This window comes from Gouania willdenowi, chromosome 13 (genome assembly GCF_900634775.1).
Source record: "Gouania willdenowi chromosome 13, fGouWil2.1, whole genome shotgun sequence".
In the NCBI taxonomy this organism is placed as follows: domain Eukaryota; kingdom Metazoa; phylum Chordata; class Actinopteri; order Blenniiformes; family Gobiesocidae; genus Gouania; species Gouania willdenowi.
The window spans coordinates 1,765,292-1,791,557 of NC_041056.1; the positions used below are offsets into that span (position 1 = coordinate 1,765,292).

At 38.3% G+C, this 26,266-nt stretch overlaps 1 protein-coding gene across 1 annotated transcript; it reads right to left on the reverse strand.

The window, feature by feature from the left end:
- Nucleotides 1–547: 547 nt before the first annotated feature.
- On the reverse strand, nt 548–24,027 carry ints4 (integrator complex subunit 4). The gene is made up of 24 exons (XM_028465007.1): nt 23,911–24,027; nt 21,334–21,528; nt 20,042–20,159; nt 18,517–18,623; nt 17,584–17,698; nt 17,427–17,512; nt 17,304–17,354; nt 15,509–15,597; nt 15,266–15,386; nt 14,186–14,257; nt 13,925–14,099; nt 13,243–13,448; nt 11,376–11,518; nt 10,350–10,465; nt 10,130–10,263; nt 8,693–8,859; nt 8,037–8,130; nt 7,879–7,959; nt 7,671–7,801; nt 7,109–7,168; nt 5,223–5,382; nt 4,048–4,191; nt 1,559–1,679; nt 548–883 (listed from the first exon to the last, which is right to left on the reverse strand). The coding sequence occupies exons 1-24, from the start codon at nt 23,962–23,964 to the stop codon at nt 696–698; spliced, it is 2,928 nt and encodes a 975-aa protein (XP_028320808.1). The 5' UTR covers nt 23,965–24,027; the 3' UTR covers nt 548–695.
- Nucleotides 24,028–26,266: the final 2,239 nt, after the last annotated feature.

The window sequence follows — 26,266 nt, forward strand, 5'->3', positions numbered from 1 at the left end:
GTAACGGCATCAAAAAGTGGAACCAAAAATAGCATTATGCATGCCACAGCAGAAACCTGAATAAAAATGAATGTGTTTATTTCAAGCCAAATTGCAACACCTAGTGGTCAAACATAAGACTAATAATGATTGGAATCAATTTAACTGACATAATGCAGTTACACACTTTGGCACAGTGGGCCTCCGCCTGAACTTTTTTGTACAGAAACGTGTATCTTTGGCGTAATGTTTATTATTATCACCAAACTTGCTGCAGTTCATTTCCATACAATTAGTTCAAATATTTCTGTATTTATAGCCTTCGTTAATGAGAATTGGCTTTACATTTAATGTAAATCTCTATTGTTTTTGGGTGGACAAGAAATTTCTGTATTTAAAACATGTTTTATTGTCATTCAGTTTCATATATTTCCAAAATGTCACATTAACTGTAACCACTAAGGGTCCTACTTCAATCTGAACAAAATTGAGCCATGTAGGTCATGTAGAAGCTGAGAAAAAAGTTATTTGTTATGAATATGTGATTTTTGGAGAAAAGAGGCTGGGGGTGTAAGAGGACGATTTATTTGGAAGCATCAGAAATGTGTTTCTGTTCCACTGTTGCACAAAATAAACGGCTGGATTTGATCCAAAGGCTTTAATTGCACAACAGCTGATGTTTGCGTGTCTACCCTGATGTTTGAGGGGTTGTGAGTTCAACGCCGGGCTGGTTTGGGCATGATATAGACCTTCACTGGTTTGCTGAAGGGAATGGTTCCCTCCACCGTGGCCTCTGATGGAGGAATGACACCATCAGCACCATCGCTCCATCCCAGTCTGGATGAAGAAGAGGAGGAGGAGGAGCTGTAGGCCAGCAGGAGGCGCACCTCCACCTGAGACGGCTCTGAGAAACAAAATAACCCATTATTTAAGATTTTTCAGAAAAAGGATCTTTATTAAAATAATCAAATAAATATAATTAATGTAATTGTTTCTTTTTTTATACATTATTTAACGTTTTTGATATGAGTATATAATATTTCTAAATATATTAATTTGACAAAAAAGTATAAATACATATTTAAAAGTGAAATATTGAAATATACTCAGTTTTACAGTTCTTATATCACTCGACGGCAGTGATTTTTAATCTGAAATTGTTGAAAGAACTCTAAATTTGACCAAAATCTTGCATATTTTCTTCAAATTATTACATGAAATTTCCCCAAAATCAGGTAAATTTTCCTGCAGGGACTGAAATATTCACATACTTTATTATTCATATATCGTTTATACGTGGAAGTGAAAACCATTAATGTTGAATTTGCTTATTTTCCCACAAAAAAATCTGTGGCCCACTTAAGATAAACTAGTCCATATTTGGCCCCTGAACTAAAATGAGTTTAACACCCCTGCTCTAAGGTGTGAAGGTTTTAAACACAAATATTATTATTATATATATATATATATATATATATATATTTTTTTAATTTCTTCTTAAATTCTTTTTTATTTACTAATTATAATAATATATTTAATCTAATAATAGAGGAATACGCATTGACACATAAACACTGACCTGTCCACGCTGTGTGTGAGAGGTAAACCTGTGTAATCAGTCTGTGTCTGTGAGGTCCAGGTTTCCTGAAGTCTCCTGGTTTAGGATGGATCACATGACTCTGACCATCAGGATACAGAACCTGGAGGAGAATATATTAAATATTCTTAAAAAGCTTTTAATCTGAAAAGCTACTTCCTGATTGACATCGATGTTGCTGTGTAAGGAACACAAACCACAAACAGACTCTGTAACAACAAGTAAAGAAATAAAAATATCCCCAAATGACTCAAAAAAAATACACAAAATGTAAATAAACTGACAAAAAAAAACGACTCAACAAAAAGAGCCAAAAAAACTTTAATAATTAATCTTAGAACAAACAGAATGACAAAGACAAACAAAATGAAAAAAGTAAATATATATATAAAAAAATACCCCCAAATGGAAAAAATACACAGATCAAAGTTATCAAATATCCATGGATGACTTTTGGTGTCCCACTTCTCTAGATCAGTGATTCTCAACTGGTGGGTCGGGACCCAAAAGTGGGTTGCGGAGCTATACAGAGTGGGTCGCAAACAGCTGGTCAAAAATAAATAAACTTTTATTTTGACAGTCATGCTGTGAAGTGCATGTTGCACAGGAAAATATATAGATTTATGTTTTTAAAAAAGAGAATGTTTTCATGTTTTTTAAAAAGAGAATGTTTTCAACAGCAATTTTTGAAAAATGTGGGTTGCGATTTAATGGCTGTGGAAAAATGTGGGTCCCAGGGTGAGACCAGCTGAAAACCCTGCTCTTGATGATCTTCAGCGATTATGAATCCTGTCAGCGAAACGCCCTTTTTTACTTGTCTTGTCATGGTCTACTCCTGTGTCAATTTTCATGATTCTATGATGAATTAATTTTTTTGGCAATTCCTATCTCGTAATGCATTTTTGGCGTACTTGGGGGCGCGTTAGATTTTTGCATTTTTAAAATCGGAAATAGCCAGAAATTAGAGAAGCACGCGATTGAATTTTGTTTGAATTTTTGAGACTCTACATAATGGTTCAGTGAAAAGTAGGTGAGTTGGTTCTGACACCAGGAGGGAGAGAGAGAGGAGGGAAGGAAGGAAGGAAGGAAGGAAGGAAGGAAGGAAGGAAGGAAGGAAGGAAGAAAAAGAAAGAAATAATAATCTAACCCAATAACAATGTTTTCCCCTTTTTGAGTACCATGAATTATACATTTTCAGAAAGCACGGGGACACGCCTACGACATGACAAGGTTCCCTGGTCACTGACGGGCACGTGGCGTTCGCATAGGCTCCGCCCCTTCCCTCGTAGTGGGCCACTACGTGAGCAAGAGGCCCTTCACCAGCTCTTGGTGCTCAGGCCTAATGACTCTTAAAACACAAAATTACAGAAAAGTAAATACAATGACAAAAATACCCCCAAATGACTCTAAAAACTTAGAAAATGACTTAAAACACACAAAAGGACAACAAAAACAAAACAATATGATGGAAAAGTATATATGACTAAAAAATACCTTCAAATGACAGAAAAGTGAAACAGATGACAACAAAAACACACTCGGGCTGCCAACTTTGGTCGTTTAGTCGACTAATTGGTCGATGCCATTGTGGTCGACCATGATTTTCATTGGTCGACCATCAATGATAACAGATTCAGTTCCGTTTCAATGCAATGCATTTATATAGGTAATAAGGATTAAATATCAAAGATGATTTATTTAATGCCTAATGATTCTATGTTCAGTAACAGCTGTGAGTGCGTGCTGCGCTTCAGCTGTTACTGACTGTCCTCAGAACAGAGAGATAACGAATTAAGACACTGTTAAATCAATCCTTTTTCTGCACAAGAACATGGATTATCTTTATATTTGGGCGGGGCACACGGCGCACCTGTGTGTGTTTGACGTGCGTTTGTTTCCCCGCGCATTGAACCGATGTTGACAAGAGTTGTTTATTAATAAAAGCAGGCTTACCACTAAAAAAACGTAAATATGTCATGTACCATAGTCTTAGTCAACCAACCATTTCCTTAGTTGACTACAGCCCTACAACAAAAATTTAGTTTATTTTATTCATTTTCTGATCGGTCATTGTTGTGTTTTGTGGGAATAAAAGTTTTCTGTCTTTGTTTTTAATAATTTAGGAGAAAAATGAACTTTGTGGACAGAACAAGAAACAAGTGAGAGTAAATAATCAAAGAGAAGAAAGAACTGAGTTGACCTGTTGGTGTATCAGTTCAACTGGTGATCATTGTACCTGGTGGCACGTCACTCAGAGTTTACATACTCAATAAACACACACTTCAGATCAAAGTGTGCTTTTTAAATCATCATCCCTCGTTAGACAGTCACATGATAACATGATGACCAACTGACCCAGAGCACCAGATACAACGTTCACCCTAAAGCTCACGTTGTTCATTTCCAGGAGAATTAATATCTGTTGGAATGTTCTAGGTGTGTGTTTGTGTGTCTGAGGACGGAGAGCTGACCTGAACTTTGACGGTGTTCTGAGGGTCGTTGACATGCTCCAACGTGGCGTCGATGTCCAGCGCCACCACCAGGCCGGACGTGAACCTCAGAGGGTTGTCGGACTCCCCGGTCGGCTCGATGATGGTGGCTGTGGCTCGATGGATCTGTGGATCAGTGGGGGTCGGATTACATGTCATGTTTCGCATACAGCAGTGGTTCTCAAATGGGGGTACGCAATGGCACTACAGGGGGTACTCGACAGAGAGAGAGAGTGTTTCAGTGTTTCATTCACTTATTTACAAAATGAGATTCTTTAAAATGTGTATTATCACAGTAGACTGTAAAAACAATGGACAGGACAATCTCCCTGGTGGAGTGAAGCTTTTATTTTTAGAGCTCCCCCTGCTGACTAGCTGCAGTATAGGTCATAAACCCCACCTCCTCAGATGGGATGTGGGTCAAACTGTAGTTTAAATACTCGTCACATAATTTTTTTCTAAACCTAAACTCTGCTGTGATCATTAGTTATTATCACCCTACATTGTGTTCAAATGTTAATTTTTCTGTGAAGTTTGTTTTAAATGATTAATTATTAAATAAAGTTATTTGAGGTTGAAAAATGGGATTTGACATCATATATGACGATAATTGACAGCCGCAGATCTCGCGTAGCTCTCTTTGTGAAGAGCAGTTACATCATGAAGGAAAGCTGAGACACCATTAAACTTTTCCTTTCAGTTTTTTCATCTTTTTTGATCTGTCAAAATAAGTTATTCTGCAGAAAACTGTTCTAAGCGGGAAAGATACTAATGTTCTTGGCGTAGCTGGGCTGCGTAAGTCATCAGGGCAGTATGCTAAATGGGAGGGGTGTGTCACCAAACTCTACTGCACAGACTCTGGTTCCAAATGATGTCAAATTTGCAAGATGAAAGCGCTCCTAAGCGCCGTATATTGGCTTCAAGTACATTGAGTGGGAACAGCTACAGGACACGCCCACTGGTTGTCACTCATTTTCACAGAATTTTGAACAAAATGTAGTTGTTGAACAAATTAGGGGGACTTGGATTCAGAAATAAGAGGAAATGGGAACTTGAGCCAAAAAGGTTTAATAACCACTGGCATAGAGGGTGTGTATGGTAACTGGTGCTTTTTATTTTGAAGGAGGTTCCAGGAAGGGGCAGTAATAGTACTGTACCTGTTCAGGTAGGCTGAGCTGTAGCAGGCCGCTCTGTCTCAGCGTGCTCTGGAGGATCTTCACCATCTCCACTGGTTTACAGGACGTGAGCCGAGGCAGCAGCTCACACACTCTGTCCATGAAGCTGTCCTGGAGATGAGGGAGCTCTGAGAGGAACAGCCTGGGAGGTGACACACACACACACACACAGAGACACACAAAAGAAAGAAAAAATAATAATTATTGATTTATTTTCTTAGAAAAGAAAAGAGAAAAAAAGAAAGAAAAGAAAAAACTTTATTTTTTTATTTATTTTCTCAGAAAAGAAAAGAAAAGCAAGAAAAAAGAAAGAATAATTATTCCGTTTTTCATTGAATGTTTGCGTGTGATAATATTAAAGCTGCTGCAGACGATGGTTTTATAAATCAGATAAAGACAAAGTGTCGCCTCACAGATCAATACATCAAAGATATTTTGGTTGGCTTGAAAGTTTGTTTTGATCTTCCACTGTAAACACTTTCCTTTTTTGTATTTTTTAATTCTTTATTTATGAGTTTTTATATTTTGACACAATAAAACGTACAGAACATTGTGGAACAGGGAGTGACCAACAGATACCAACTAGTTTCTCAATTAAAGATGTCAAAGATGTATAGATATCAACTATAAAGAAGAGAGAGAGAAAAGAAGGACGAACCACAATCTACATTATCAGTATAATTGGGCCTTTTTGCATTGGTGTATGTCACCCACTTATCCCAACAGGAGTCAAACCAACCATATTTATCATTAACAAAAGCAGTCAACTCTTCCATCCTATAGATTTCCAATGTGGTTTCCCACCATAATGTTAAAGTTGGTATGTCCAAGGACAACCATTTCTTAGTTATAGTTTTTTTGCTTGCAACCAGCAAGGCATCAAGCAAACACTTATCTTTTCTTCTCCAGTTCTGTGGTACACATCCAAAAAACAGTCTTCATTTCAAAGGCAAATGTACAGTTAAAAATGTCCTGCAGTGTTCCATGAATGTCTGTCCAGTATTGCTTGATGAAGGGGCAGTCCCAAAAAATATGTGTATGGTTTGCGCGTTGGTTTCCACATTGTCTCCAGCAAACAGGGGTATTTCCTTCATAGTGAGCCTTCTGAGATGGAGTGATAAAATACCTGATTACGGTTTTCCACCAGAACTCTCTCCATCTTGTAGAAGCAGTACATTTCCACGGAGATTTATATATCAAAATCCATTCATCTTCTGATATATTTATTCCCCCTTCCTTCTCCCATACCGCCTTGACATATGTAGTTGAGTGGGGTTTAATGTTTATTAGACATGTATACAAACTTGAAATAATTTTCTTATTGGTGTTTCGTAAACACATTCCTATTGACAAGATTGGTGCATTGCATTGTGGGATGTGGAGTCCTGTAGACAGAAGCATTGAAGTGTTTTTACTTCATTTTTACTGTGATTTCTTGTGTTTGACCCAAATAAATCTTCCAAAGTGCCTTCCAAACGCATTTCTGATGTTTTCACTGAAATTTGCTCCAAAAAAACTGGAGGATATTTATTTTCAGGTTTACACAGAAAGATATGAATCCAAAGTTCAAACATGAACAGAAATAGAGTCAAACCAATTACTTTCCTCCTCGTGTGAAGAAGAAACACAATAAATCACAGTTAGAGTGAAGACGCATCTACAGGACTTCACATCCCACAATGCAATGCACCAAACTTGTCAATAAGAGAGTATTTACAGTGGAAGATCAAAACAAGCTTCCAAACCTTTTACATCTTGCTTTTTTGAGCAAATATTCATTGATTTATTGATCTATGAGGCATACACTGTGTTTTTATCTGATAAAACATGATCATCTCCTGCAGCTTTAGAGACAGACGACCTCTGACCTTTGGAAAGACTCCACGTCCTGTAGAAACTTCTCACAGCAGCTGATGAGAGGATCCAGCCTGCAGAGGAACACACACACGCGCACACACACACACACACACACACACACACACACACACACACACACACACACACACACACACACACACACACACACACACACACACACACACACACACACACACACACACACACACACACACACACACACACACACACACACACACACAAAATTAAGTGACTGCAGGGTCTCAGGTAAAGACTAGAACATCTGAGCAAATCGCTTGTATGTATTAAATAGATGATGCGGCTGAAGTATGTGTTTATGCATGTTTCTGGGTTATGCAAATTAAAAACAGTTTAAACGACACAGGCACGCCTGAAAGTCCAAGTGTACAACATTTATTACAATGGTATCGATTAAAAAAAGCAAGAAACAACAGAAAAGCCCCCTACGCTGGTTGGAATATAACGTGGGGGATCAAAATTACACAGTAGGGGACCCCTACGCTCAACAGCACTGGCAAGAAGAACCCTGCGTGTGTGTGTGTGTGTTCTCACCCCTGTCTGCTGCGTGCGTAAAGGATGAGCTGCAGAGCTTTGGCCTGCAGACGCACGTGATGGATGGTGGCGACCTGTCGGCTCTCCAGACCACTGTAGAGGAACTCCAGCTTGTAGGTTTCCTCCAAGATCTGTGCACACACACACACACAAACACACAGTGTTTAATATATGTGTGTGTGTGTGTGTGTGTGTGTGTGTGAGAGACCTGCTGAGCTGCCGCCGTTGCCGTCACGTTCTGTTTGAGGCACAGAGGAACGGCTACGTTCCACAGTTTCTCCTGCAGAGCCTGAGAAAAGCACATGGGCAGGAATGCAGGCATTACTATGGAAACGAGACAGACCTTCCATCCATCATCATCCTCACCTTCATCAACAGCAGCTGGCAGCGCAGGAACGTGGCGCAGAAGTCTGCCGCTCCGGCCAGCTCCGTCTGCAGCTCACCCAGTCTCTGGAGGTCTCTGAATAAATCAACATGTGGTAAGTTTTAAAAAGAGAAAATGTACAAAACTAACTTTTCTACTGATTATCTCATCACTAGATACAGAAAACACTTGAATTTAAAGAAAAGTAACTAATTACTGCCATCTAGTGTTAGAAGTGTGACAGCATTCTGTTAAAAAACTAATTCCCTTCAGAATAAAAGCACAAAAATACACAAAACGAATCCAATAACAGATAAAAGGATGACAAAATGCAATAAATTCACACAAAAGGCCAACTACATAACACAAATCAGCAACAAAAATCTAAAAACAAAAAGATAAACCAAATAACAGTTTCCTAAAGAAAGTGTTTAGAAGCTTCAGAAATACACAAAAGGAGCAAAAAATCCCACACAATAACAAAGAAATACATACACATTCGTTCTATGCTGTCAGTTTGTACTTAAATTATGTTTATCATGTTATATTAAACTTAAAGTCAAAATGTGGGTGAAAACATGTGAGTATTCTATTGGTTATTGGTGGTCTGTGTGATGGATGAATGGGAGCAGAATCTAGTGTCACTAGGTGAATTTACCGTATGGTGAAGTTGAGCAGTTCCCGGGCCTCGGGGGCCTCCAGGTTCTGGATGGTACTGACTCTGTGGAGACTCTGCTGGAGGAAGAGCTGAGCTGACTCCACTGAAGCAGAACCAGAGCCAGAATCCACTGAGTCCAGACCGAAGACCTGCTTCCTGCCAGGCAGCTGCAGCACAGACAGGACACAGAACCACTGATGAGACACTGTGATTATCTCTGTTTAAATAGGATCAGATCCTTCTTCAAAATCATTTTCCACTTGACTTTGGAGGTCAAAATGGGCATTTATTAATTCTCTTTAAGGTACGTTCACACCGAACGCGACTGCAGTCTCTTCAATCACCCGTGATGAGGCACTGCAATATAGTTCACAAAGTTAACCGCTTTAATTTTGCCCCAGTAAGTTGAGGAAGTGTACAGCCCTCCCTCTGCAGCCGTCTCACTGTTGCGGGGGGAGGGGCAGCGGCCTCGGCTGTGCAGACAGTGATGGCCGGGGGAGTTGTCGCTTGAAGTTCGCTTGAAAAGTTCAAATTTTTCAACTTTGGGAGACAAAGTCTGTCGCCAGAATCACGCAAGTCATGTCGCTTGAGTTGGCGTCATTGCCATTGATTTTGAAAGTAATCTAGTCGCTCCAGTCACGTCTGGCTTAAATGAACCCTGAGGAGACGTGTGTGCTATTGCTTCAACAAACAACTTCATAACTTTACAAGCAGCTTTGTGCCTCCAATGTATAAAATGTTTTTCTACATATATATATGATAAAATGTATATAGTTGAAACAATATAACTGTTGATAAATATTTAGGTAAGGTTTCTATATTCAGTTTGTTTTTAGATTACATTAGATAGACTTTACATTCCCAGCAACATTACAGAAAAAAAAATAAATCCAGCAAAAATAGAAATACAGAATATAGAAAATATAGAAAATATAATGGCTCAGCAGTAGTGATCAAACCTCAGCACTTTAAAATGATCAGATTTGAAAAAGTAAAAAAGGTAAATTGTTCAAATCCTTTCAGCTTAGGTTGGAAGGATTCTAGGGATTTAAAGTATTTGAAGATACTCCAATAAATGGCATCAGCAGAAATGAGCAGAAATACAAATGTAGGTTCTGGTAAAGCCTTACTATTGGGTTAAAATCAACATTTCAGAAACTGATTACAGAGACTTCTTTGAAGCTGTGATGCTCTAATGTGATTTCATCAACAACATACTCTAGCTGCAGTAAAAAACCAAGTTCAGTGAACATAAATAATCAAATTAACAAAGTAAACAGTCGATAGTCACACCTAAAATGTAACAAAAACTCTATGGAGTTTGGTCTTATTCTGCACAAAGCGGTTCTCCTATTATTTAAACTTGAATATATAAAACCTTTAATATATTACATGTATTAATATATAGTCTGTGCTGTATCTGACAGGGGGTCTTACCCTGAGGGGGGGTACGAGGTGTGACAGGCTGTCCCTGAGGTAGGCGTAGTGTCTGAAGGTGTGGTCAGAGAACAGCGCTGGCATGGTGGGACATGACTTAGCAGCGTTAAACACTAAAACCAGCACAGCGATGTCTGAGAGAGGGGGCGGAGTCAGGAAATACAACCCAGTAAGCGTCACCTCCCCGCTCCCCTGTCCAGGTGTTAAAAGTGAAGGATACACGCTGGGTCGTCCATGTCCGGCTCAGGGGTGTCAAAGTATGGATGAGTGCTGAGCAGCTCAGGAACCAGTGGCAACACCAGAGTAGGGTGACGAGAACCAAGAAATTTTAGACACCTGAGAAGAAGGAGGAGGAGCTAACTCATCAGGAAGTAGAGACGGGCACAAATACTGTATGTCTGACTACTTATTGGTTCTATACAACAGAAAAAATGACAACGCACCAAAACACACTAAACGACACCCACAATGTAAACACAAAAACTACCACAAAAAAGACAAAAAAGAAAAAAGAAAAATAATATAGAGTAATTTAAAAACACACAGCAACAAAAATACACAAAAAACAAAAAAAAGCAACAAAAACACACAATACATAAATACTGTTCTGTATCCCGAGAAGACGCCAAAAAACTGACGACGTTTGAAGGGAATAAATAAATAAAGCTATTTAAAAATAGTACAATAAAATAATAAAACTTGAAATCCAAAAACAACTTAGAAAGTACAATAAAATACTACAATGAAAAAAATTAAATGACTTAAAAAAAGAAAATTAAAAAAAATGCACAAAGACACCCAAAGACACCCAAAAAGCAACGAAAACACACAAAATACCCACTAAATTACACAAACCAGACACAATTTGATGTTTGTGATGGTCATTTCACAATAAAAGCTGATTCTGAGTGCGTACTTCCACACCGAGTTGTGTGTAGCTCAGGCAGTGTGAGTATGTGTGTAGTGCGTACTTCCACACCGAGTTGTGTGTAGCTCAGGCAGTGTGAGTATGTGTGTAGTGCGTACTTCCACACTGAGTTGTGTGTAGCTCAGGCAGTGTGAGTATGTGTGTAGTGCGTACTTCCACACCGAGTTGTGTGTAGCTCAGGCAGTGTGAGTATGTGTGTAGTGCGTACTTCCACACTGAGTTGTGTGTAGCTCAGGCAGTGTGAGTATGTGTGTAGTGCGTACTTCCACACTGAGTTGTGTGTAGCTCAGGCAGTGTGAGTATGTGTGTAGTACGTACTTCCACACTGAGTTGCGGTCTGTGGGGTACTTGTTGAGGTTCTTGAGCAGCTCCAGTAAAGCTAACTGGATACACTCCTTAGTGGAAACATTGGTGTAACAAAGCAGCTCATGGAGAGCTTCTCTGATGTCACGAGATGAGTCCTGAACACACAAACACACACATTTAACCCTAAACGTTATTTAACTCTAACTCTGGATATCATGTGTTTCATGTTTGACCAATGAAACAAAGACCAATGCATTCCTTCAAAATAAAAGAGAAAGCAGGAAAGAAAAATAACGAGAGGAATAAAAAACACCACCACCATAATATATATAACATTTACAACTTCAAGGGCCTGTACTATGAAGCTGGATCAGTATATTCTGATATCTCTCCGTTAGCTTCACCTAACCAATCATTCTCTGTCAAAGAGCAGCTGTACTACGAAGAAGGATATAAATACGTATACTTATCCAGGTGATTTCAGACAGGCTATGTGTGCGCCCCTGTAACGGGGGCGGAGCTTACAGCGTTGGGCCAATCACAATCACGGAGAAATTGAGGAATAATTCTTTAAAATATGAAGAATTAATTCAGACCAAAAACAACACTGTTGCTGCAGGAAAACGCAGGAAGAAAAGAAGACAGACAGGAAGCTGCTGACACACGAAGACTTGGCTCAAAAATGAAGATTTTATTGCTCTTAATGAAGCCAGCCCTCCCAATTATGGTAATCATCATAACTGGTGGCAGTTTTTCGCTCAAGCTTATCAGTTACCCTAAAAAACCAAACTTAACCAAAATTCATTCGAAAGCCTCTCACTTGAAATTTGTAATCCCAAAAACAAATAAAAAAACCCACTTTACTGGTTATAGTTTACCTCCTGGTCCAAATTCAGAGTTTCTCTCTGAATTCCCTGACTTTCTCACTGATCTGGTGCTGAGCACTGATAAAGCTATGATAGTAGGTGACTTTAACATTCATGTTGATTCATGTTGACATGATTTACCTCACTATTAGATTCAATCAGCTTCCCCTGCATATAATAAACATGCAGTGTGACGTAACGAGTTGTTGTGAGTCCTGTTTATAACGTTATTGACCCGCAGACACCTGGATCTCTACAGCGCACACAGTGTTTTACTGAGCATTTCATAGACTTTCTTGTTATGGGGACCATGTCTTTAGCGATATGGAAAGCCACAGCTTTCACTCGTTTTTTCGTAGGGCTTAGTGGCTTTGTGTGAGACATGGACACGGGAAAGGGAGAGAAGAAATAGTAGTGGACTTGCGGCCAATGGAAATAAATGTATTGCTATTTTAACGCAAAATGAACTACCGCTACTTTTTTCTCACGCTTTAAATTGTGGATTTCTCCCCTTTTTATCAGCTTCATGCTGCCACAAAATTGAGCTCTGTCACATTAGACAATGAAACGGTAAGAAGAGCAGATGAAGTGGTGTATCAGTCTGGTTACAGTAAAAAGTGACCATAAAAAGCTGTAAATGGACTGATATGTAGACATGGAGCAGTGAGGAGGAGACTTCATGTAGTAAAGGGAACTTATCAGTTGAAACACAAACATTTCCATGAAACCTAAAAGACTACAGCAGCCCACCTACCTGCCCATTCTGATTGGCCAAGTTGCCTGACGGACACCCTCATCAACCAATAGAGTGCAGCATTTGTGTGGATTTTTCTGAGAAAATTGCTAAATTATTGTAATGCAGCCAATAAAATAGTGCGCTTTACAGCCCGGAAATTACGGTATATCCATATAAACGATGTTGTCCCGTGTGATATCATGCTTATAAATATATCGATATAAATTAAAATATCAATATATCTCCCAGCATTAGTATGTGTGTGTGTGTGTGTTACCTCCAGTACAGCCAGCACCGTGTCCAGCTGGTCCTCTCTCAGTGTGATGTGTGTAGAGATCTCTCTGAGGACGTGGATGGACTGCAGACGAACCTCCTCTATCTCATCATTAAACATGTCGACCAGGAAGTCCAGACACTTCTCAGCAAAGCTGGGGGAGGAACGAGCCAGCTGACAGAGAGCCTCCACCGCCGCTATGCGCACCTCTAGGAACACCACACACTCTCATTACCGTATGTTGGCTCTAACATGTAGAACACGTGTCAAACTCAGGGCCCGGGGGCCAAATCTGGCCCTTTAGAGTCTAAATGGTCTAAAGTGTAGACCATGTAAAAAAAAAAAAAAAAAAAAAGACAGAAGAAAACATAAATTTATATCTAAATTACCAAATAACCCAGTTGTAGATATCTCAGCCCTTCTAAATACACAAATTCAAAGAAACTCCACAATATTTGGAGGATCGCACGCAATGTTCCTAATGCTTTAATCACAACTGAAGTCAGTTTGAGATTTAAATGTGATTACATACTTCATGCATCATTTATACGTTGTGTAAAGTGAAAACTTAAGGACATTAATGTTATAATTGCTCGTTTTCCCACATAGAATCAAACTGCTTTGTATTTGGCCCCTGAGCTAAAAGGAGTTTGACACCACTGCTGTAGAAAAAAAATTGTCGTACCAAACATCTCGTCCTCCAGTCCGTGGACGAAGGCTCCGCAGGCCCCAGAGGCAATCAGGTTCACCGTGTTTCTGTCCAGTTTCTCCTTCGGTGCGTCGTCGGCCCACTTCCTCCCCGAGGAGAACTCTCCTGATGTGAAGAGCTCCTTAGCACGCTCGTGAGCCGTGCGCTTCCTCTGACACACACACAGACACACAACGTCAGGCCACACTGACACACTCTACACACACAGATCTATAGACTGAAGCCCCCAGTACTCACTCTGAGGTCTGACATCAGCTTCTTATCCAACGTTTGGACCAGGAAGTGAGGACTGACCTGTAGCATAGAGCCCTGAGGCAGAGGAACACATCTATTACTATATATACACATCTGTAACAAAGGACAGGAACAGGTCTATTATTTATATGTCTGTAACAAAGCCAGGGGTGGACTGGGACTAAAATTCATCCCTGGCATTTTGTGTCCAGACCAGCCCACTACATTATCAGTGACACCATGTAGAAGCTGTTATTAAGTCAGTGATTCTCAACATGTGGTTCTTTATGTCTTAATTTTAATTATTATTCTCCAGAAAACCTTAAAAGGGGAAAACTTTTTTACCACTTTTTTCCTCTTCCCTTTGGTCATTTTGCAACTTCCTTTGTCCCATTTTTGCTTCTTTTCAAAAAGTTCTGACATTTTTTTCAGATTTTAGCTGCTTTTGCCAATAAATATCCCCTTTTCCCAATTTTTTTGTCCATTTTTGCAAGTTCCTTTTAAGATTAAAGATTAAGATTAATCGGGGCTTTCGCCTTTAATTGGCCATGTAATGTTAGTACATTAATGGAATTCCTCCTCTGCATTTAACCCATCCCTGAGGAGCAGTGGGCAGCCATTTTTGCGGCGCCTGGGGAGCAGTTCAGGGTTAAGGGACTTGCTCAACATCCCACAGTGACGGCCCAGGTGAGGCTTGAACCGGCAACCCTCCGATTACAAGCCCAGCGTCCTTAACCAGTAGGCCACCACTCCACTTTTATCCAATTATTCTCCTTTCTTTGATTTTTTGGCCAGTTTTCCTCCTAACAAGTAAACTTTTGCCCAATAAATACCACTTGTTTCCTTTTTTCCCCCTACGTTTTGTTTCTTTTTGTTCCACATTTTTGCCCTTTTTCACTACTGTTGGCCACATTTTGCTCTTTACATATTACCTAGTTTACCACCTGTTACCATGTCTGCCTCCACTCCTCTATTCTTTATACGTCTGTATCAATATAATCCCACATGTTGCTGATTATTCATCTGTTGTTGTAAAATTGATGTTTTTGTAAGATTGATCCCATTGATTACGTGTTTTCTTACCAGGGTCTTGGCAGCCTGTACTCTGACCATCCAGGAGCCGTCACTGACCATGTGACTGATCTTCCCAAAGGCGTCGTCCACCAGTCGGATCTCCTCATTGGACGAGGGGATGGGGACAATGCTGATTGGACACAAACACAAACATGTTCAGGGAGTCTCTTTAACACACACACACACACACACACACGGAGAAGATGCTGCTACAGCATCTGGAAGACGTTCTCCTCGATGTTGCCGTCTCACCTCTCAGGGTAGAGCAGACTGAGCACCCACACCATCTGTACGGCTGCAGAGCGAACCTGCTCATAGTCATCAGACAGCAACCTGCATGCCTACACACACGCACATGCACACACACACACACACATTTTCAAAGCAACGTTAGCACAAAAATCATTATTATTATTATTTAAAAAAATCTTCACATAATTTCTTAAAAACACCCACATTTCCAAACAAAGAGCCAGAACTCAAAGTTAAAAACATTTAAATATATTTCTTCCCCTGAGCTGTGGCCTCCATCCTCCATAAACAGTTACAGGTTTGTGCGGCCCCCAGAGTAAATGCACAAAATGAAAAATTAAAATACACAAAAGGACAACAAAAATACACAAAACAACAAAATCTAAAGATCGTAAAATATACAAAAAGACAAGATAAATACCCAACATAATAACAAAAATGCAGACAATTACAGATAAATACATAAAATGACAACAAAAACATACAAAATACAAAAAGGGGGTATGCTGCCAAGCTGGATTTCCTCTTGTCGCGCAAACCTCCAGGATTTAATCAGTGTGTGCTGTCCTACGAAGCTAAATCTTCATGGTAACTTAGGCTGAAGGACTAACTTGGTCGAGACCAGGTTTTGTTCTGGATAAGATCTGAGCGAGGACTAAAGCCCCGCCTCCTGACCAATCAGTTCTCTTAGAAAACAACCTATCCAATAAAAGGAGGATCATTGTGAACACGTCTCTGTGTGGATCTGATGTAACGCTGACAGGAGAGAGAATATCTATCCTTTATTTAACATCACATCCTATAGGAAACATATAGATTTTTATCTGATGGACTGATGAAGTAAAATAAGTAAAATAAATCAGCTGATAAAGCCTGCTTGAATCAGGCACTATCAGACCAATTAATTAATTAATTAATTAATTCATCCATGTATTCTGGGGTGATGCAGAGAGCCTCAGTCCTGTAGATAATATAAAATGTAAATATATTCCACCTTATGATGCTGTATGAATGTAACATCAGAGACACAGACAAGGTAAAAAAGAAAATTAAACTGATCATAGTGTCTTTTTATTCTCTGTTTATAATCTCACTAATTTCATTATTAACGCTCATCAATTCCTGCATTAATAACTTTCTGCTTTTACTGCAGCAACAGTGTTCTGAATCATGGATTTTAATTCTTCATATTTTTCAAAAATTATTCCTCAATTGTGACGTAAATTTCTCTCCAGTTTCTCTGTGATTGTGATTGGTCTGACGCTGTAAACTCCTCCTCTGTCACTACAGCGCGCACATAGCCAGGCTGAAATCAACTCGCTTAACCTAGCCTAATCTAGATTAGTAGCACAGCTTCTGTCTGACTGAGAATGTTTGGTTAGGTGAAGCTAACGGAGATAAATCCAGGATATAATTATCTAGTTTTGTAGTACAGGCCCTAAAGCATAATTACATACACAACAAAAAAACAAAAATACATAAAAACACACAAAAGGACAAAAAAATATGTAAGTTGACAACAAATATGCAAAACAAAAAATTAAAGTAAAAAAAATATACAAACTTATTGCAAAATACAGAAAAAAACACAGGACAACAAAAACACACAAAATAATAACAAATACGTAAAGTTACATAAAAATACAAAAAGGACAACGACAATATATGAGGGCAACAAAACTAAAAATATAAATAATAAAAATATACAAAATTATAGAGAAAGACACAAAATGACAACAGAAAAAAGAGAAAAATGAGAGTGGAGTACTAGTGGGCTGTTTGTGGTGTAAAGTACCTGTTCGTAGATCACCTGATGGATCTTCATTCCTCTCTCATGAAGCTGCAGCTGTGAAACAAACACAGAGTGAATAAATGTGATTTAAAATAATCCACATTGTGGGTACGGAGGTGGTCACACCATGGCTTTCAGGGCTGCAGTGCGGACTCGAGGGTCCTGGTCTCCAAAGTAGTCGCTGATGATGCTCTGGACGTCCCTCGCTCCTCCTGAGGATGGACACACACATGCACGGTAAATGCTTAAACCATTGAAGTGGGAGGAGCCTGTGGATACAAACCCTGAGAGGGTCCCGGGGCGGGGCCGTCTCTGTTCACCACAGTCTCCAGAGTTCCTAGGCAGCCCAGCAGCTGCAGACATTTGTTTCTGACTCCAAAGTAAGTGTCGGACAGATGCTGAGACACAAACACAAAGCAGAGACATTACCACATTTCTGATGGGAGGTGTCACCAAGTAACATGATCACCAGCTGAACTGATACACCATAGACGTTCTGAAATAGAAAAAGAAGAAATCACTGCTAAAACCGTACACTTTTAATCAAATTCCCTTTGTGCATGTGCAACATCGAATGTGTACGTGAGGAACACTGACTGGATTTTAATTTTAAAAAATGACCACTAGAATATTAGCATTTTCTCAAAAATATATAAGTAACCTGCATCGTCCAACACTGCATTAGCAGTAGCTTAGCCTTAGTATTAGCATTAACCTAGCAATAGCATAGCATAGCATAGCATAGCATAGCATAGCATAGCATAGCATAGCATAGCATAGCATAGCATAGCATTAACATTAGCATTAAGCTAAGGCACATAGAATTAACATTAACCTAGCATAAGCCCGGCATTAGCATTAACTAACAATCTAACATTAGCATTGCACTAGCCATATATTTGCATAAAATTACCTAGCATTACCCAGCATTAGCTAGCTTTAAAAAACCTGGTATTAGCCTTAGATTAGCATTATCCTAGCATAAACATAAACATTAGCTAAAGATTAGCATTAGCTTAGCGTTAACTTAGCATTAACACTAATCTAGCATTAATCTAGCCAATGAGCCTTCTGTGAAATAATGCATAAGATATGATGAAAATTGTTGAAAAAAGTTGAAGAATTTGAAACAATCTAAATAAGGTGTAATAAAACTTATGGAAGTTGAAAAAAGTTGAAAAAGTCATGACCGTGAGTTACAATGACCGAGCGTTACCTTGCAGGCAACGTGGATGAGCCTGAGTCTGATGGTGGGCGTGTCTGGGAGCTGAGAGCCAATAACAAGCAGAGTGTCCAGGAGCTGAGCCAGAACCTGGTGGGACTCTGTCACACACGCACACGCACACGCACACACACACACACACGCACACACACACACACGCACACAAAACACAAATAAATAAATTCAATCTAAGGCCGGGATGACGTTGACGCAAAATATGCGCGCCAAAGCGCACATAGATGGCGGCGCCGGAGAATAACTAACACGAGTGGTTCCTAAGAGTTTCAAAAGTGCAAGGCAGCGAAGGCACGCATTCATTCGTCGAAGGTAGCTGTTCCCCGTAACCCTCGTCTTTTATCCCGGGTGTGACCGGACAGCAGCGCGTCATGGCGACAAGCAGGAAACACTCGGCGTGACATCAGCAGCAGCAGCAGTGCACGCAAACATATGAAAAATAATAATTTATCCCAGCCCTTTTTTTTTTAATAACAGCAAATCATAACAACAGGTTACATGTATTCTGTTTTTTTATTTTACAGAAATGCTGTGCATGAATTAAATTCAGAGGGTCCAGCTCTGATAGTGGGGTCTCCTAACCCTCTTCTGCAACCTTTACTCTACAAGGAACCATTTAACCTCATCTCACCTGGATTAAAGTCCTCCTGGAGCCATAAATACCTTCTCTATGAAGACAATACAGTGTATTACCACACATAAAACATACATATTTAACCTGTACATTGGTGGTTAAATAAATCTGTTCCCACACAATTAAAATCTCTATTTTCTTCCAGAATAGTGTTTTTGTTGGTTTAGTTTCTTACCAGGGATTTAAAACTTAAGGTTAGCCTGGTATCATAGTCCATCAGTTCTGGTCCCTCCATGCTGATTCTGTTGAGTATTTCTGGATTGTCATTTATATTTTTCTGTCTTGTGTAATTTTGTCTTCTTTTTGTGTGTTTTTGGAGAAATTTTGTGTATTTCTGTTGTAATTATATATAAGTTATATTTCCCCAGTATCAATAAAGCTACTCTCCTCTACTCTATATTTTTTTGTATTGTATAGTTTTGTTATCTTGTGTGTTTTTAGAATAATGTTGTGCATTTTTGAATTGTGAGTAATTTTGTGTAATTTTGTCGTCTTATTGTGAGTTTTTGTAATAATTTTGTGTATTTCTGTAGTAGTTTTGAACACTTAATCCCTATTTTGGGAGAAAGTCTGTGTATTTTTGCAGTTTGGTTTTGTATTTTTTTTTTATAATTCTGTGGGTTTAATTTGGGGGGCGCACAGCATTACGCCTCCAGTTGCCAATGGGGCCATGAGTAGAGCCCTGAGGAGCTTCAGAACACACTATTATTGCCTTCAGAAAAATTAGAAATCCTGCGTTTTCCTTCAAATAAAATAAAGTTATTACTGTTATATTGAAAGTTTCTGCACAAATATTGTGTAAATCAACTGCAAACGTAAAGATTTCTCTGAAAAAAAAAGCAGTGAGAGACAGGTGTGTGCGTGGCTTACTTTCGTTGCTCAGTGTGTTGATGGCGTCGTCCACGATGCAGTCGGGGGTGAAACCCTGAGTTTTGGACAGAAGGCCCAGCAGAGACGCGATCTTCAGCCTCACTGAGTTATCTGTCTCCTGGATCAGAGATCAGCCATGTCAACATCACACTATTAAACACATATCATGGGAGGAGTGGCCTAGTGGTTAAGGACGCTGTGCTTGAGAGTTGCCGGTTCGAATTTTGCCTGAGCCATCACTGTGGGATGTTGAGCAAGTATAAAGTATAAAATACAGAATATGACCAATAAAGCCCTGATTTAATCTTAGTTTTTAATTTCAACCATGTGTCAAACTCACATTTTAATTCAGCCCACAACAGAAAGTAAAAATGACAGAGAGAACATGAACCATTGTGTAAATCAAACTCAACAATATTTGCAGCGGCTCACAGTTTTCCCGGTGCTTATATCACATTATTACAGTCATTTTTAACGTTCTAGAGATGATTTTTGTGTTTTTTTTGGTAGTTTAGATGGTGTTTGAAGTGGCCAGGACGGGAGGGGGGCGGGCGGTGCTTCTAATAAACATTTCCCCATAATAATAATAATTAAACTAAATAAGGCAGACGTATTTCTTCTCTGCTCCTACCCTCCCTATGCTTGTTTTGTGGATCTACGAGACTTTATCTGCATTCATCCAAAACCAAAATCTATGGAATTGGTCAGATGGTCACTTAATGATATTGATCAAATTTTCTCAATGAGAAGACCAGGCCGAGGTGAGCCTGCGTGTCTGAACGGAACATTTGCAGCCGAATACACGATGGATTCCTGGGACAGATGGAAGGTTGGGTGCCTGGCTTTACTTTCCGTGGAGGACGTGGAGGATATTTACATGATTGGAATCATGATAGCAGGGATGTTGCTGATTGGAGCCAGCAGCATTCTGATCTATAGTGAAGTCTGTATTATATTGGCAACTGTTTTGGGAAGGCTGCCTGTCATCACCAGATGTATTAACAGTGGTAGCACATTTATAAAACTTGTCCACATGTTTATGTAGAAGTTAAACTAGGGAGCAATAATGTTGTAATTACTCGTTTTCCAGCATAAAACCTGTGGCCCACTTGAGATCAAACCGCTCCGCATTTGGGCCCTGAAATAAAATGAGTTTGACATTCCTGATTTAAACCGTCAAATCTGACTAGGGATCAGAAGATGAATTAAAATGAGTCATTGATTAGTCCTGGAACAGTATTTCTTATTGAACTATTGTTCAAATGAAAAGATGAGAAAGTTTCATAGGTCACCTTGTAGTAGTGCTCCAACAGGATCCTGACCACGCCCTCCACACTCTCCACCTCCACAGGTTTACGGGCAAACTGCAGCAGGTACTGCAGGGCGTCGGTGGAGTTGGAGGCTTTGCAGAGGTCCACGTGCAGAGCAGCAGATTTACTGGGTTTGGACAGACGCAGCTTTTTAGACGGAGCTTCTTCATGAGGAATCTGAGAGAAAAAACAAGTGACAAAACCTTTAAAGTAGGGCTGGGACTTTTTTTATTCATTACAGGAAAATAACACACAACAAAAACAACAATGCAGTTAATTGCATTTTTTTTTTCCCACTCCAAACAGTGTGGAACCTTTCTTATTTCACAAGTTCCAGGTATTCCCATAATACAGACCACAACACAAGAAACAGGAGAACCAGAGGAAAAGTTGTTGCTATGCTTCGTGGGCGTTAATTTTAGTTTAGATAAAAACACTGGATGGAAAACTAAAGTTGTGTGAAAATTGTACAAGACAAAATTAATTTTCTGTATTGTTGTGTAATTCTGTAGCCTTCTTGTGTGTTTTTGGAGTCATTTTGCAAAATGTTGTTTTTTTGTATATATTTCTGTAATTTTGTATGTTTTTTGGAGTCATTCTTCTGTATTTTCATTGTCATCCTCTGTATTTTAAGTCATTTTGAGTATTTTTGGATTTTCATCTATATTTTTCTGTATTGTTCTGTAATTTTGTAATTCTTCTTGTGTGTTTTTGGAATGAGTTTGTGTATTTTTGTTATTCTTTTGTGTGTATTTTTGTCAATTCTTTTGAGTCATTTTTATAGGCAAAGAATGTGGGCGGGGCTAAAAGCGCTGCTACAGATAATCAACTGCTATGTAGAAAGACTATTTCAAACTAAATTCATCAGCTTCATCAGTTGCTCTGTTTATTTCATGATATCCACAGATATTATAACTATTTCACACTGTTCAGTTTACACAGTTTAATTTAATTTACTTTTTAATTTACTTCTCTGGAATGTTCTGGACTAAGTGATGCTTTTTATTTTCATACAAAAACACATATGTTTTAGAAAGATTACAGAAAATCCAGAAAAGCATGAATATTGTTTAGTTAAATGTAAGTTAGTACTTTGTGAACAATGTTGTCATAATATTATTTATTCATATTACACATTATGTTAGCACTTAGTGATTAAATGAAAAACAATATTTAGTTGATTCAGTCATTTACCAAAATACATTTAAACTAGAAAAACATTGCTTCTCGTGTCAAATATTATGTGATTGCTTTAGATTAATAGAGATTAATTAATTACAAAGTATCTAATTAATTAGATTATTTTTCTAATATTCTTTACCTGCATGTGTAAGCAGCACTTTATTTATTTAAAGAGCTAATACACTTCATATGATCTGAAGCTGATTAATAAAAAGTTTGTCACTAATTGTGTCAGAAATGTCTCTGGATTCATTTTTTAATCAATTTTTAGCCTAAAACACACCTTTGGACTTTGGGTTAAAGTTAATAATACTAACACATTTAATTTAATACGGCGATTAATTCACACCATGACTTCCTTGTCAACAGTATTATTATACTTGGATAATTATTTTTAAACACAATGCAAAATAATCAAACCTGATTTCATTGCATTTCTTAATTCTCTATTACGATATTTTAAATCCCTTAAAATGACAAAAAAAAAAGTTGTTGATTTAAAAATTTTCACGATTTCACGAAACACATCCCCATTTAAATCTGTATTTTACTTTACCATTGACTTATAACCTTTAAAAGCCCTTATGTATGTATTTTACAGCTGCAACTAACGATTATTTTCATAATCGATTAATCGGTCAATAAATGAATCGATTAAATACAATATTATTGTATGAAAAGCGCTTTTTATGAATAAAGATTGATTTGATTGATTTAATGAATCAGATTTGATTTCTTAATAGTTAATGCAAATTTAAACCATGCTTAAACCGATTCAACTGAAATAAAAACACTCAAATCAATAATTAAATTTGTTGCCAACACTTTTAATAGTCGATTTTTATCTATTTGTGGTAGCTTTATGTATTATATATATATATATATATAATTATTTTTTTCCCCCTATTTTCTATTTGTGTGTTTTGTTTCTTTATTTTCTTCCTCTGTGTAGATTGAACTTGTAGTATTGATTTTAAAATGCTATCTTATCTATTGATCGTTGTATATGTATATACTGTGCACTTTTGCTCAATAATAATAATAATAATAATAATACATTTTTATGTGATGACAAAGGGGAAGTATCAGTCAGCGACTGCTTGTGCGGAGAGGATAAAAAACAAACTACAAACTTCAGACAAATTAGATTTGTTTACTCTATTATTTTTATTCATGATTCAAGTGAAGTTTCACAGTTTCTACATCTAACGTCGCACCAGTGACGTCGGTCACTGTTTAGTTTGGTCCCCGTTTGAGCCATAACAGCAGCTAGCTGTTATCCTGATAAGCTAAAGGCTAAATTAGCTTTAACCGCTTCTTTTTAACACTTTTTTGTCGCAGCCTTTGTGTGGTTTTATGTAGTTTTAATCCACCTACCTGCACGACTTTGGAGAATTCCTCGTAAACGCGTTTTTTCAGGTGAGCTGCCATGACAACAGAGGAAAGTGAAGGACAGCTACACAGCGGCAGCACCGGACTGACCCTTGGCGCTTTCCGTACCTACGGAAAGCGAATGGGAAACGCGTTGCAACCACAAGGAAATAAAATCCGTGAATTTTCCCTTTGGCTTTTAATAGATAAATAATAAATATCCATACATACATACATTTACAGCTTTAGAAATAGCATTATTATTATTATTATCATTATTATTATTATTATTAATAATAATAATAATAATAATACTTTAGGAGTAATAAAATAAAAAAGATAAATACTAATAATATTACAAATATACAAATACAATACAGATACTATATACAACGATTGAAGCTGTCAGGTTACATAGATTGTTGCTCCCTCAGAGTTCAATCAAGGCTCAACTTAGTTCGTTTGTATTAAACAGCCATTTATTAACACGTCTTTACATGTCGCATTCCATGCCGTCAGAACTATGAAAATAAAATACAAACTTTAATTAACTAATGAAAAAACACACACACATTACACATTTCACAAATAAAATACCTCATTGGCCGCATCAACTCCAAGGGAATAACTGAATTCTTCTTAAATGACAACCTTTAATGTCGTTTTATCCACATCTCTCAGACACCTTGTGCTGCTCTGGAGTGTGCCACAGCTACATAATTCCCCCAGCAACACAACAAAGCGGAACAAAAAATAAGCTCTCCCCCTGAATCTCTCTGAAACATGAATGTGTAAATATGAAATGTGTAAATGAAATGTACCACTAAACTGAATATGAAAACTACTAACCGCCCTTTATGATAAAAACTCTGACGGCAGCTACATAGATGCAGGCGTGTTCTCTGTTAGGGTCAGAAACAGCCTGGTTTATACCTAAATATTTAACTTTAACCTTAAAATACATTAAACAAATATGTTTCTCTGAAATGTTTGTGTCCTGATTCCCTGCTTCAAATGAGTGCTGGTCCTTGGCACCAGCAGACCCCTGAGACCCTGAAAAAAAAAGCAGTTTGTTTTTTAAATAGATTTAAAATCACTATAATGATTGCCTCCAAAATCTAATCACTTGTTCCTTATCCCATTTCAGATTGATCCTGAACAATTAATCAAAATCCATCAAACAAACAAAAACATAAATAAATGATTGTAATTACTGACAAATACACAAATGATCACAACTCCAAAAAAAACAAAAAACAAAACACATAAAATAATGACAAAACTTAATTAAATTAATTGAAAACACAGAAAATGACGGGAAAATACACATAAGTCTTTAAAGCATTTGTGACCAAATTTGGGTTGCCAAATTTGAACTCATTTTTGCTAATTAATCATTAACCGTTAAATTTACAAAAACTCTTGAACACAGCAGAGATGTCCTGATTATTATGAACGTTTTGATACCCTAATCAAAAAAAGCAGACTTAATTTGTGGGACGACATTACATTATTGACTCTGTTACGGTGAAATTTACGGTTACCTCGTCTTTGACTTGAAAACACACTCTGTGGTGATAAATGATGAAGACCAGACAGGAGAGATTATGAAGTAATAAAAAATTATTTAATCTAAACTAAATAAAAAGGTACAAAGCGGGATAGACAAAGCAGTGGTCTCCTCTGGCCAGAGGAGAGACGCGAAGCAGCAGGAGAAGAAGAAGGACCCAAAAGTTCCTTTCACACACATTTATACTCCACTGTCCCACCTTCCCCCTTCCACAGACAACAAAGAAGAGACCAGGGGGGGGAGGTCAGTGAAAGTTAGATGTGTGTGTGTGTGTGTTGTGGATGAGTGAGTGTGTGTGTGTTGTGGATGAGTGAGTGTGTGTGTTGTGGATGAGTGAGTGTGTGTGTGTTTGTGGATGAGTGAGTGTGTGTGTTGTGGATGAGTGAGTGTGTGTGTATGTGTGTGTGTGTTTGTGGATGAGTGTGTGTGTGTGTTGTGGATGAGTGAGTGTGTGTGTATGTGTGTGTGTTGTGGATGAGTGAGTGTGTGTGGATGTGTGTGTGTGTTGTGGATGAGTGTGTGTGTGTGTTGTGGATGAGTGAGTGTGTGTGTATGTGTGTGTGTTGTGGATGAGTGAGTGTGTGTGGATGTGTATATGATGTGTGTGTGTGTGTGTGTGTGTATGTGATGTCTGGGGAGGGTTTGGACGTGCTCTGGCCTTCGAGATTAAACTGGGGCCAACTGACATTCCTTTAGAGAAGCTGTATCATGGGAGTATACATAATTAATCAATTTTGCCACCACAAACTCAAAAAAACAAAAACAAAAAAAACAAAAAAATCACACACACAA

Bases quoted from the DNA above. Each gene is read 5' to 3' on its own strand.
- ints4 (XM_028465007.1), bottom strand. From the start codon at position 23,964: ATGGCAGCTCACCTGAAAAAACGCGTTTACGAGGAATTCTCCAAAGTC. The intron at 17,355-17,426 runs GTGTGACCACCT...TTTGTTTCACAG, and splicing joins CTGCAGCCCTGAAAGCCATG to CTGCAGCTTCATGAGAGAGG. The intron at 13,449-13,924 runs GTACGACAATTT...TGGTGTTCCTAG, and splicing joins ACTGGAGGACGAGATGTTTG to AGGTGCGCATAGCGGCGGTG.